Source organism: Juglans microcarpa x Juglans regia, chromosome 5D, assembly GCF_004785595.1.
Source record: "Juglans microcarpa x Juglans regia isolate MS1-56 chromosome 5D, Jm3101_v1.0, whole genome shotgun sequence".
Taxonomy (NCBI): domain Eukaryota; kingdom Viridiplantae; phylum Streptophyta; class Magnoliopsida; order Fagales; family Juglandaceae; genus Juglans; species Juglans microcarpa x Juglans regia.
The window spans coordinates 7,681,583-7,694,224 of record NC_054602.1 but is presented as its reverse complement, the minus strand read 5'-3'; the positions used below and the strand labels follow the sequence as shown (position 1 = coordinate 7,694,224).

General features: G+C 36.9%; 2 protein-coding genes across 5 annotated transcripts; one reads left to right on the top strand and one right to left on the bottom strand.

Annotated features, from left to right (window-relative positions):
• The first annotated feature begins 6,382 nt into the window (after positions 1–6,382).
• On the top strand, positions 6,383–9,164 carry LOC121264364 (sulfite exporter TauE/SafE family protein 2-like). 2 transcript variants are annotated; one of them, XM_041167503.1, is made up of 4 exons: positions 6,383–7,293; positions 8,168–8,317; positions 8,409–8,558; positions 8,702–9,164. In XM_041167503.1, the coding sequence occupies exons 1-4, from the start codon at positions 6,490–6,492 to the stop codon at positions 9,008–9,010; spliced, it is 1,413 nt and encodes a 470-aa protein (XP_041023437.1). In that variant the 5' UTR covers positions 6,383–6,489; the 3' UTR covers positions 9,011–9,164. The 2 variants fall into 2 exon arrangements, with proteins under 2 accessions (XP_041023437.1, XP_041023438.1); XM_041167504.1 differs by having other exon boundaries at positions 6,394–7,293; positions 8,168–8,302.
• LOC121264365 (transcription factor ILR3-like) lies at positions 8,804–12,274 on the bottom strand. 3 transcript variants are annotated; one of them, XM_041167506.1, is made up of 6 exons: positions 11,724–12,262; positions 10,938–11,000; positions 10,573–10,650; positions 10,323–10,485; positions 10,034–10,130; positions 8,804–9,003 (listed from the first exon to the last, which is right to left on the bottom strand). In XM_041167506.1, exons 1-6 carry the CDS (start codon positions 11,876–11,878, stop codon positions 8,999–9,001), a joined length of 561 nt encoding a protein of 186 aa, XP_041023440.1. In that variant the 5' UTR covers positions 11,879–12,262; the 3' UTR covers positions 8,804–8,998. The 3 variants fall into 3 exon arrangements, with proteins under 3 accessions (XP_041023440.1, XP_041023441.1, XP_041023439.1); XM_041167507.1 differs by lacking the exon at positions 10,034–10,130 and having other exon boundaries at positions 11,724–12,274; XM_041167505.1 differs by lacking the exon at positions 8,804–9,003 and having other exon boundaries at positions 9,718–10,130; positions 11,724–12,263.
• Between the last annotated feature and the right edge of the window lie 368 nt (positions 12,275–12,642).

Sequence of the window (12,642 nt, the reverse complement as noted above, 5' to 3'; positions counted from 1 at the left end):
TAAAATATATAAATAATTTTTATAAAATATAAAATATGAGATAATTAATAATGATTGACGAAAAGAATTTTTCTAATAATATTAATAGACGATGTGATGAATGAGATGTCGATAAAAAGATCTTCTATGATACAGAAGATTGTCACTCTATTGGACCAGAAATGCCCTATAAAAGGGTTTGGGTAACCCGAGTGGACAACTGTCTATGAAAGACACGACAATGGTTGCATCCCCTCCTTTCGAGGTAATTTTCTATTAACCGGCCACTTGTTGCAGTTCTATTGCAGCAGATGAGTTTATAATATATTTCTTAAATATGTAGGTTTTGATATCAAAAAGTGCTGTGGGACGGTCGGACTATTATAGATAGAAGAGCAGCCTCCATTAAGATAATGACATGTAGAAAAAAATAAATAGATTAGTTAGACCTCACCCCTACAGAATCACCACATGCAAAAGGTAGAACTCATCTTCATCACCAAGCTCCCCAAGTTTTCTCTTCCTCTATTTGCAAAGTAGGTATATATGCAAATCGGAAAAATCAACTTAATTCTCAGAACACTTAAAACCCGGGTCTAGGCAACACTTAAAAATCAACTTCTCAGAACACTTAAATTCTCAGAAAAATCAACTTCTCTCTCTAGGCAAGAAAATAGCCATTTAAAACCCCAGTCAAGAATAAAAAAACTTACAGCCCAACTTGTCCATTATATGAGAAAATATTTTAGGAATCTACATGCAAGATAGAGTGGGTTACTTAAGGTATCAATAAATCATAGACACATGAGAGTCGACTGTTTTTCTTGCTCAAAAAAATTTAACTGGTCAAGCATGCATGTTACTAATTAATCGTGGGTACTAACGTACTGAGAACTCAATATTGGCAAATTACCGAGCTCCGTCACCATTTGAGTCGAGCTTCGTCCTCGCCACCGTCTGGGTCAAGCGCTGTCGGGGATGAGTGTGGCATGAGATTTCGTATGGGTTGCGATGGTATGGAAGACGAATGAGTGAGGGGGGTTGTATGGGTCTCTGATCAAGTGTATGTAAATGTAGATTAAACACTGTAAAATGTTTACGTGACATACAACCATTGGAAGGTTGGTTCATGAAGGGGAGCAGCGGGACCGCTCCCCAGGTTGTCTCTTTGATAGCTAGCTAAGATGTTAAAAAATGCAATGTGAAAAATAAGTCGTTCTAACCTAGCTAACACAACAGCTAGAAGGGTGAGTAGGTGTTTTTCATTTCTATTGAACTATTTAACAATGTTGTCAAACAAACAGTCGATCAATAAAACAATTCACAAAAAAATAACCAAAACAACAATTTGGTCACGAACTGGAAATTCATTTGAAAAGCATCTTCAAAATCTAAAATCACTTCTGGTGTAAGTTACTATTTAAAATCCACTATAGAGATTTAGTTTGTTACAAGACCTTTGTAGTAGTTAAATCTGGTTTACAATACCATGAGTGACCCATTCGATCTCTGCACACATGCAGTTTTAGACCTCCAGCCTTTCTATAGCTTCACCATGAGAACCTCTCGATCTCAGCTTCAACAGCAGCTCCAGAATCCCCTCTGGCCAAAGAACAAGTCCACCCCAATGGACTCAAAAGTGTTTGTTAAGTGCAGTAAGATGGAGATATAATTTTCAAGAGGAAATGAGCCTTGGATGTGGAATGGAATTTCAAAGACTCTCAAGTATTCTCAACTCAAAGCTTCAACTGTTGCACTGTATCTCCACTCCCTTGAAATGAGCTGAAGTTTCCTTTTATAGCATGTGTTGTTGTACAACGTCCCGTAAAGATATAAAAATAAATAATAAAAGCTACATCTTCCCATTAATTTAAACTTTTGAGACAAGTGGTTATTTCACATAATATTAGAGTAGATGTCCTAAGTTCGAACCATAACTCTATACTCTATCTATTTAACTAAATATTTTACGTGTTGGGTCATCCTTTGAGAGGAAGTATGGCTCACACGTGAATGGGAATGTTAAGATATAAAAATAAATAATAAAATCCACATATTCACATATGATTAAACTTTTAGGACAAATGGTGATTTTACATAATCCTAATCAAAGTAAAATTTTTTAACATTCACTCAAGTGGGGTGTCAAGCGAGTGTCGATTGCACGTTGTATTCAAGCATTGCTCGGGTCATGAGTTGAGCGCATGTCAATCGAACTTTATGTTTGAGATACCGCTCGAGCGCCACGTCGAACGAGTGTTGAGCGAACTCTCTATATGAATTTCTGCAAAGCGAGTGTCGAGCGAGCTCTCTGTATGAGATTCACTCGAGCGAATAGTCGAGCTTACTTCCATCCCTTGTCTTTTTATCAGTTTTCTTCAGCCACTTATCACCCAACAAATTACAACACAATTTAATATAATTTGTCACATGAATATGCCAACACACTCATTTTACATTAACACAATGTAAAGCATGGTCCGCATTAGGCCTCTGGTGTATCCTCACTTGTTACATTTTAGCTACCTTAATATATATTAATAGGTTGGACTCCATCGATCCTGAGAGAAGTTAGATTATACGTGCTCCAAAAAAATTGGCCAAGGTTACAAATAGGAACTTCTAAAATTAATTATCTTAACTACAAGAAATTATCCCTCTCTAGCAACATAGGATCATCCATCCACCTTTTATAAAGTCAATGTTTTATTATCTTTCCACTAAAATCTCGGATGCTACATTAGCTCATTTCATCTTCTTTTTTCTTTTTCTTTCTTTTTTTTTTTTTTTTTTTTTTTTTTTTGTCATGGCTCAAATCTCACACTTTTGGTTGAAATTGACCTTGATATCATTTGTAAAGATACAAGGAAAGCTCAAACCACATGAACTAGACTTATAATCTAAAAGGACCTATTAAAATTTTAATTGTAAACTCCTAAGATTGTTATACAAAAATAAGAATTTTTTTTTAAACAATATGAGATCTTATTGATCACTGCATTTCTATAAAGTTAGGATATTGAAATATTAACTTTAATCGTGCTAGAACTGAATGGACAAAATGATTCAATAAGGAAGTTACAAATTTGAGGGTGTTGCTGCAATTGTAATACCCAAACTATGTAGAAGGGTGGTGAATGTGATCGATTCCATAATGCTTAAGGATAAAATTTCTTACAATTTTTAATGATTCAAAGGAACTTCAATTATAACTTTGACTAATTTTTTTAGAATATGCTCGTGAGTTGAGCTTGATCTTCTCATAAACTTATAGTCCAACATAAGTTAATTGACTCAGTCATATATGATAGCCAAAATCTTATAGCATTGATACATTCGAAGCCTAGTGTGACCCATGCTTTACCCCTATTTCCAAACATCTAATTAGCTATCAATACCTACCCTGGACGATATCTAAACTCATCCTCTGCATGCAATTCAACTGCAACTAGGGATGTGCTTATGACCTGAACAATTGGTGGGCCCGATTAAAATGGTCGATTCGACCCGAATTTTATCGAGTTATTTCTGATCGGGTCTCCAACTCGACTAGTCAACGGGTTTCTATTTATGTTTCAACCCGTCTGATTATAAATCACCCTTATCTCTTCACTCTTCACTGTTTAGTTCTCCAACCCTAGCCACCCTCAAGCCCAAGATAGATTTTAGATTTTCACTCAGACCTTCCAGATAAGGTCGCTGATTGCCAAGGATTTCTCTACAACCATCATTCCAATGCATCCACGTGATTGCCCACCAGGAGTATTGAACGAAGTATTTTCTCTGGTTGGAATAAATAGAGCCACTACAGAGTAAAGGAGCGACGGAACCTGGCATTGGGCACATAGTAGAGAGACACAACGTGCAGTGGTGCGGCGTAGAAGTCATTGGTCTGAGATGTGACTTGCGGTTGTGTTTTCATGTGATGAGGTGGTGGTCAGCGTCGGCAATCACAGAGGAAGAGTGGGCAACAAAGAGAGAGGAAAAACAGAGTGAGGATGGGTAGAAAAAAGAAATGGAGAGAAAGGCAACTGGGATGAGAGAAATATGGAGAGAGTTGGGATGCTGTTTGGAGGGAAAATGGAAGAGAAGAAAAAAATAACAGTGGTTACTTCAACCATTTTGCTGACCAAGTTGAAGCTCTTCGTCTTTGTTCTCTGCAAGGTGCAAGGATTGACAGAGGTATGTGTGTTTAGATTCAACTCCCAGCTAGCATCCACTTTTGCATCTCGGAAAGTTCCACAGAAACTCTCTAAAATTGCCAAAACCCATATCATAAAACAGGAAATAGTTATATTTGAAACGGTTCGTGAAGATACAGAGATTTGTTGGAGAAGTCAGCTTCAAAAGAGAGAAGCAGAAACTCCTACGATTATGTTGAAGAGCACTTGGAGTCGAACAAAGCAAAGAAGCCATGTCTAGACTCTACGTTGTTGCCAAGAGTCCAAGACCAATCCTAGTATTAGGTTTGTGATTCTGTAATTTTTGTGAATAAGTTGGTTTTGGAAGCAAGAAGAGTAAATGATGTTTTTAAAAAGTTGGGTCATATGGGTTCGACCTGATTTGATTTTCTTCGAGTCAGACCGGATCAGGTTAGCACCTTAAATGAGTATACTCGGATTGGGTCAGATGCAAACCCAACTGTAACAGACCAGGTTGCAAGCCTAACTGCAAAAAAGGGAGAAAAAACAAACAAGCAAACAAAATAACCTGCAGCAAGTGGGTGAACGGAACCTAAAAAGTGGGTGACATATGCATTGAACTCATTGTCTTAATTTGCTTTAGACTTTTAAATTCTACACTGAAAATTTCCCAAATTTTGAATAAGTAATGATATATACAACACATTTTTATAAAATATTTTACAATAATGTGTTATAAGATGAAGATATTTTTATAAAATAATGTTACTTTTATATGATGTTTTACAAAAATATCTATTATTTAAAATATAATTGTGTAAAATATTATGAAAAATATTGTATGCAGTCATTTTTCATTTTGAATTGGGTAATTCGGCCAAAATACTTTGTTAGAGCAAATGTTCTTTCATTTCCGAAATTGTGTCAGTTGGCCCGGTGAGGAGTCAGGACGGTACTTCCCATGGCTTCAACGATCCTTTAAAGTTTAAGCTGCTCACATGTGAAGTGCAGAGCAGCTTCCTTCCTGTTGCAGCACGTGACTGCATGCAAGCGATCGACCCGCTTGCCTTCAGGGCTTTCAGCTATACTGCAACGTCCTTGTTGGAGACAACTTATTTATGTACGGTTGTAATTACAATTTTATTCTGTCACAAGTGAAGTGTATTAATAAATTTATAAAGTCTTTAAATAAAATTAGGATATCGTTATCTTTTTAAAAAAATTTAAAAGAAAAACACTATTTATAGAATTGGAGATAAAATTGTGTTGCAGTGCACGAAATTTCAATCATTTTTGTATAGAAATGGAAGGCATTAACTTAAGTGATACCAAATATCAATCAGATAATGATTAGATGCAAGTGGTTTTTGAATTAGCTTTCAATTGGCCTGCTAATAGAAATTAACTTAATTTTAATGTACTTTTTACTTTTTAATGGTAGTTGTTTAAGCTTTTATTAACATATTCTACTAGTCTGATCGACTGCCTTTTGAATCTTAAGAGGGAAATCATTTTCGTTCAATTAAAAAATAAGAGAGTAATCATTCTAACGTTTTCCATATGAAAAGTCTCTTAATTACAACATTAATTAACGAGTCTCTTTTTCGACATAAACCTCTCCTACAAAAACTGTCCACTATTCTTTTATTCTTTCACTACAAAAAGCCACGGGATCCCCGCCACTGCAATGCTAACCCTTTCTATCTATATCTCTTCCTTCTTATAATTTAAAAAAATATAAAAAAAAAACCCTCCTTAAAGTAGAACCAAAATTTCATTTTGTTTTTGCAACTAGTCATCGTCGTCAAAAACAAAAAGGTGGGTACAAGCTGTGGTTCCTAGTCTTCCTAATTCTCGTCCTAATCCCTCTCATCTAGTCTTTCTTTAGTGAAAGATCAAAATCCATTTTTTTTAAAATGAAAATGTTAGTGGACCATATCAAACTTATCGTTTAAACTTATCGCTTAATTATTTTAATTTTTTTTTTACTTAATGGTTAAATAAGTGACTACTAATAAAGTTGTGTATTTTTTTAATTTTTTTTCTTTATAATTAAGAATATTGAAAAAATATTGAAAAGAAAATAGAAGAAAAAAGAAAAATTTTAAATACACTCGCCATTTTTTTTTTTTTTTTTTTTAGATCCCCATGGCGAGGTATTTTTTTATATTTTATGAACCAAGCATGGTACGTGCCTAACGACCACTGGATTGATACGAGAAACATCACAGCCATTTCCTCTCTGTCTATTTGATGTGGTCATTTCTGTCGTCTTCCTCACAACTGCCATGAAGCACTTCTACTTGTTGTTATTTAACACACTAATGCAGTTCATCTGGAGACACCACCTTCAAGCATCCCCAAACAAATGAAGAACCATAGTCTTCCATGGTTTGTTCTTCCCCTTATCCTTTTCACCATCCTCAATCATTCTCATGCAAAACAAACAGAATCCATCTCCTATGACCTCAGATTTGACCAATTAATAAATAAACTATATCAATGGAGGAATCACCAAACACAGTCCCAAGAAACCCAGCTGAAATTATCAACCCCTGTTGTTCTGGCAGGAGTTCTTTGCTTCATAGCTGCCTCTATATCTAGTGCGGGAGGGATTGGTGGTGGTGGGCTTTTCATACCCATACTGACTATAGTAGCAGGCGTAGACCTCAAGACAGCCTCAAGTTTCTCAGCTTTCATGGTCACAGGTGGGTCAGTTGCAAATGTTATGTGCAACTTGTGCACCACCAGTTCCAAGTTTGGTGGCAAGATTTTGATTGACTTTGATATAGCACTCCTTTCAGAGCCATGTATGTTATTAGGAGTGAGTATAGGTGTGATTTGCAACCTCGTGTTCCCAGAATGGCTTATTACTATGCTTTTTGCTACTTTTCTTGCTTGGTCCACCTCAAAGACCTGCAAAAATGGCGTTTTGCATTGGACAATGGAGTCTGAAGAGCTGAGGAGAAATGAGTGTGAAAAATTAGAAAACGGGTTGGTTAAAGATGGGACTTTTGATGAAAGCGAAGGGATCAAAACTGCAAAAGAACCTCTTTTGGGTGTGAAAGGAGGCTGCAAATTGAGGTTTCCATGGATGAAAATTGGGGTCTTGGTTCTGGTCTGGTTTTCCTTCTTTGGTCTCTATCTTCTTCGTGGTGATCGGCATGGACAGGTACAGGCTGCTCCATTTCTAACCCATCCTTTTCTGTACGTGTTAATCTTGAACTTCAAAATGAACGGATTGTATTCCTCGTTGGCTTTTCGAATTACTTTGCATATATACAATCATTAAATGGGATGGTTAGAAATCGCCACTCCATTTCGAAACATCTTAACTTGATGGTCCATTAACTTTATAAAATCAAGCTACTTTTTAATAATTCATGACTAATGGAATTGCTGCCATGTAATTAATTGGGAAGTCCCAGTGGATTCGTGGTCCCTTGGAATTGACGACACCCACCATGAGGGAAAGTTGCATCCACGACCACCACGTTTATTTGTGGATCTCATGCATTCCTTGTATTTTGTTTCTTCAACATTCTTTTCTCTTCTCTCTTAACTATCTCAAGAGCAATTTCAAAAACAAAAAAAAAAAAAAAAAAAAAAAAAAGAATAACTAACATTTCAAGATCAAGTGTCTTGTTTCCAACACATGACATGAAAAGGACAGCATATAATATACTATAAAAGATACCTCAAACTAAATGTCTTGATTGTAGTTAAAATGCTTAGATATAATATTCTTCGTACGAAAAATAGTTTGAATATTCAATTGCTGGCCCAACTTTTAAAACGAATCATAAAGTTCAAGAAGATATGATAAAAATAAAGGATCAAATGTTTTCAGTGTTATAAAGTTAGCATTTTGGGACATTCTTTAAAATTGGAAACATATAATTTGAGATACAGACTTTTTACCATAAAGTCAGAAGGGGATCAACTCTGGGATGTGCATAAGACAGCAGGTAAAAACCTTCAATTGTTTAACTTGAATACCAATTACTCAATGTATGATTCTCAGTTTCCCTGTAATGTATGTACAGGGTATGATTCAAATAGAACCTTGTGGAGCAGCTTACTGGATTATCTCATCATTCCAAATTCCTTTGGCCGTGATTTTCACCTCCTGGATCCTCTGCAAGAAGGAAAGAGTTAAAAGTCAGGGTTCGGACCATGAGGTGATTGAAAAAAAAAAAAAAAAGTGTGAATACCAGTTTCCAGGATTTACTTGGATTAAAATGTTTATACTTCGATTAGCCTAAACTTTTACTCTTAATTCTGAAGGACGAAGAAGAACTGATTAGAGATGGACCAGCAAGAAAACTTCTCTTCCCACGAATGGCATTATTAGCAGGGATTTTGGGAGGTGTCTTTGGAATTGGAGGTGGAATGCTCATAAGCCCACTTCTTCTTCAGGTTGGAATAGCACCCCAGGTAACCTCCGAGTCCAATCATTATCATTATCATTTCTGTTAAGAGTATAATTAAATAATTGAAGTTACATCTTCTCATCAATTTAAATTTTTGACATTAAAGTACTGCCAGTAATGCTTATTTGCTTTCAAATCTCGGTACAGATAACAGCGGCGACTTGTTCTTTCATGGTTTTCTTCTCATCTACCATGTCGGCATTGCAGTATGTAATGTTAGGAATGGAACACACGCACACTGCCCTTATCTTTGCTGTCATCTGTTTCGCCGCTTCACTTCTCGGATTGGGGGTGGTGCAGAGCGCAGTTCGTCAATATGGTAGGGCATCTCTCATCGTGTTCTCAGTCGGCATTGTGATGGCTTTGAGTACCGTTCTGATGACGAGCTTTGGAGCTCTTGATGTTTGGAGGAACTATGTGTCTGGGAAATACATGGGGTTCAAATTACCCTGTTAAGAACAATGTTATCGATAGGTTCGTTAATGAAGTCCTCCGGTTAGGCACTAGGAACTGTGTTTTCAGATGAAGATCTGTAAGAACCGAGAAAACAACATGCGGTGTGGAACAGAGATAGCTGCTACTAAATGGAAAAAATAATGCACTTTTGGTCTGGTCCTCTTTTAGCATTTGTGGTGCCCGTATGATTTTGAGTTTTTGGAAGATTATAAAATTCTTAAAAAACTCTCGTAGATAATATAAAAACTACCATAACTAACTTTTTTTATTTTGATACATTTGGTGGAGGGCGGTTTCGAACTCCAGACCTCCATTTTGGAATTTGGAGTTATGCCAATCAGACCTCTATTTTCGACTCTCTCCATTTTAGACGTATGTTTATCAAAGAAATAACAACTTTTCAATAGTAGAGCCTTTTATAGTAAAAGCTCGATCTATTACCTATAGCAATCCCAAACAGACACTAAGCTATCAAATCTGAAACTACTCCGTAGATAAACTGATCTGTAAACTTCACACATTAACTACTTGATATCGTAAATCAACAAGCATATTCAAAGCCACATGTTCAGGATTAGGGCCTCATAACTGTAACAAGATAAACTTTTTTCTAAAATAAAAATAGCTTCTATCCATTTCGAAAATTATATCAAAACGTGCGCTCAAGGTAAAAAACTCTTTCCTCAAGAACATCCAGGCCATTGAGATGGCAGTTCCAAAATCTTGAATAAGACTTATCATCCAACTAATCTAGTGTTATAATTTCAACCCTCATAGATTTGGAGATAACAAGATGAACAGAGACTTCCTTATGCATAAAGGATTGCATAATAAAAAAAATTAAGCCTGCATATTCATGCAACTGGGGGCGAAGAACGTGGTCTTGTGAGGTATCAAAAGAAGATGGTGGCATGAACTGCCACATGGAAACTCCAGGGTACCCAATAAATGGCACTGGCTTGTTGCCAATAAATTGGCCTGGGGCAGAAAATGTAGCTGGGATTGCAGAATAATGAGGCAAACCTCCTGATTGAGTACTCAGAGCTTTTGCTTGCACCTCAAACTTCTCTTTCTCTGTCTTTAGCCTCTGTTTCTCATCACGAAGCTCATTCTTTTCTTCCTATACCAAGAAAAAAAAAAAACAAGGCTCCACTAAAAATGAAAAAAAAAAAAACTGAATGTGCAGTTGCCTATTTTCCTTGAGCATACTTGGTAGCACTCACATGTATAGAGTAATTCCAAACAAAAGGTTCATTTTCCATATATTTTCTAGAGTGAAAAAGAAAAATGGAACATCAAAACCGAAGCACACCTTCAATTCATTAATCTTCTCCAGCAGATTCTCCTTCGACTCCTTCAACTTCTGGGCTTCACCTCGTAATTGAGACACCATTAGCGCAGCATCACCCAATATAACAGCCTTGTCCATTTTGGGAGATCTTCCAGGGTCCAGGATTGAACTCAATTCCAGGAACCTTAAGATTATGCCAACGTCAACATAACAAAGAGAGAAGGAGGGAGGGAGGGGAGGGGAAGGAGAAAATTAGAGAACAAGAGGATGCCTGTCATTCAGTCTATCCCTCCGCATTTTCTCTCTGCATGCTTTTGAACTAGATATACTGCATGATTCATACCTCACCCTGCGAGTGAACAACTCTACAGAAATTATATACATAATTGAAAAAAAAATAAATGAAAAAAAAAAATAAAACTAGGAAAGCAAACCAAGAATGGGACGGCAGGGGGGTATTGAGATACATAGCAAGTAACTAGCCAACGTTCATTGGAAAGCAATCAGTTTTGGGATAAGAGATCCAATTAGACTAAAATGAAGTCAGAATAGGAAAATTTTCAAACACTAAAAACTGAAACTAGGTAGAAATGGAATAAAAGAATTCTTGTGCAGACAGGCTGCATGGCAGTTTACCTTTTTCGAGAGCCAATTTCCTTGAGACAGTCTGAATTCAGAAATGAATTTCCGTTCTCCACACTGAGGAAACAAGAATAAAAAACATGAGCATAACTATAGCACGAGTTATCAGATAATCGGAGCTGATCCTGCTCAAGGTACAGGAGCCCAGGCTCTTAATCCAACAATTTGAAGCAGCATGAAATATTCACCAGCATTCCCTTTTATTGACTACCCCACACTGCACAAGAGATTCACAAACTGGGCAAAGCCGCTCAAATAGGTATCTGCTTAATATCATGTCACCTCATTATGAACAGGTATAATTTACTAATGTTCAACAACATAAAAGTAACTAAAATTCTCTCAATTTATATGAACTTATAATCTTCCTAATTTAACTGCTAAAAGTTTCAAGACAATAATATATCAGTGCTAAAAGCATTCTTTTACTTTTTCTATTGGAACATCGAGTCCTGATGACAAAACCACTAGACACGGCTACTATTATCACTCAAAACATAAATCGTTGCACCAAGTCAAAGGTTATTATTCTGCAACAGATTGACATATTCAATGGTGAATTTCCTAAGCAATAATGTACTCCTTCATGCTTGCATCAAATACCACTCGCCAATCAATTACAAAACACGAAACAAAAATAAAAATAACACGAGGGAAAGCAACTGTTTGTTTTTAAGAGAAGACGAACACAAGGGAAAACAACTTGAGAGACCAAAGCACGTCAAGTAACGAGAAAAGAACAAGAATCAGTCAATCAAAAAGAAAATGAAGATGGGATACCTGAGAGAGGTGGAGGCAGGGAAAGAGAGATGAGGCGGCCAAGTAGGAGAAGCAAAAGCGGTGGGGTCGAGAAGAGAGGGGACTGGGATGTCCTCCATGAAAGCGTAATCATCGAATACCACCCAACGGGAATTTCCACTTCCCTGAGAAGCCATGTCTCACTTACTAGTAGAAATTCAATATTTCCGGCTGGTGTCAAAGCGGCGTTTGTAGACGTCGTGATTGAGAGATAATAAGCAAGGAAAAAGAATAACGATGATAACGACAGTGGCAATAGAACGAGTGAATTTGGTTGGTCAGTTGGGATTTTGGGTTATGGGTGGGGAAAAGGTGGTGGAATATGATGGTGGGGAAAGCGCAGAAACAGGGTTACAGGGGGATTCGGGGGGAGAGAGAGAGAGAGACAGAGAGAGGCCACCAGGCCAGCCATCCTTCACCACCACACACAATGCCATATGCTTACAGTACAGGCATGCACCACACGTTGAAGCTGTCAGGACGTTCAGCTTGGGCTTCATAAACGACTACCCAGAAGGCCCAACCGAAGACAGACATCAGCTCTCTGTTTTTTTTTTTTTTTTTTCCCTTCTTTTGGACTTGGAAGTTGGAACTTGCATTGAAGATTCGCTCGTTTTTTTTTTTTTTTTTTTTTTTTTTTTTTTTTTTTTTTTTTTTGTCTTACTTCGAATGGATCTGCAGCAAGTAATACCCGACAGATTCATATGAAACCCGTTCTTTCAAGGCTTAACAGCAATCTGATTCTAGATAGAGAACAAGCTTGTGTCACGTCCTTGTTTTTAAAAACCAGCCAAGCTTACATGCAAAGATACGACGGATTTTTTGTATGACAAATGATACCATGGATTTTCCCATATTAATGTTTGGTGATTGTTTGTATGATTTGCTCAGACATAAGATT

What these genes read in the sequence shown, in the direction of transcription:
- LOC121264364 (XM_041167503.1), top strand. Translation starts at nt 6,490, where the DNA reads ATGAAGAACCATAGTCTTCCATGGTTTGTTCTTCCCCTTATCCTTTTC. An exon ending in GTGGTGATCGGCATGGACAG is followed by an intron (nt 7,294 to 8,167) that starts GTACAGGCTGCT and finishes ATGTATGTACAG; the next exon opens with GGTATGATTCAAATAGAACC. An exon ending in ATGAGGTGATTGAAAAAAAA is followed by an intron (nt 8,318 to 8,408) that starts AAAAAAAAGTGT and finishes TTAATTCTGAAG; the next exon opens with GACGAAGAAGAACTGATTAG.
- LOC121264365 (XM_041167505.1), bottom strand. Translation starts at nt 11,878, where the DNA reads ATGGCTTCTCAGGGAAGTGGAAATTCCCGTTGGGTGGTATTCGATGAT. An exon ending in CCTGCCTCCACCTCTCTCAG is followed by an intron (nt 11,001 to 11,723) that starts GTATCCCATCTT and finishes TTGTTTCCTCAG; the next exon opens with TGTGGAGAACGGAAATTCAT. An exon ending in AGGGATAGACTGAATGACAG is followed by an intron (nt 10,486 to 10,572) that starts GCATCCTCTTGT and finishes CATAATCTTAAG; the next exon opens with GTTCCTGGAATTGAGTTCAA.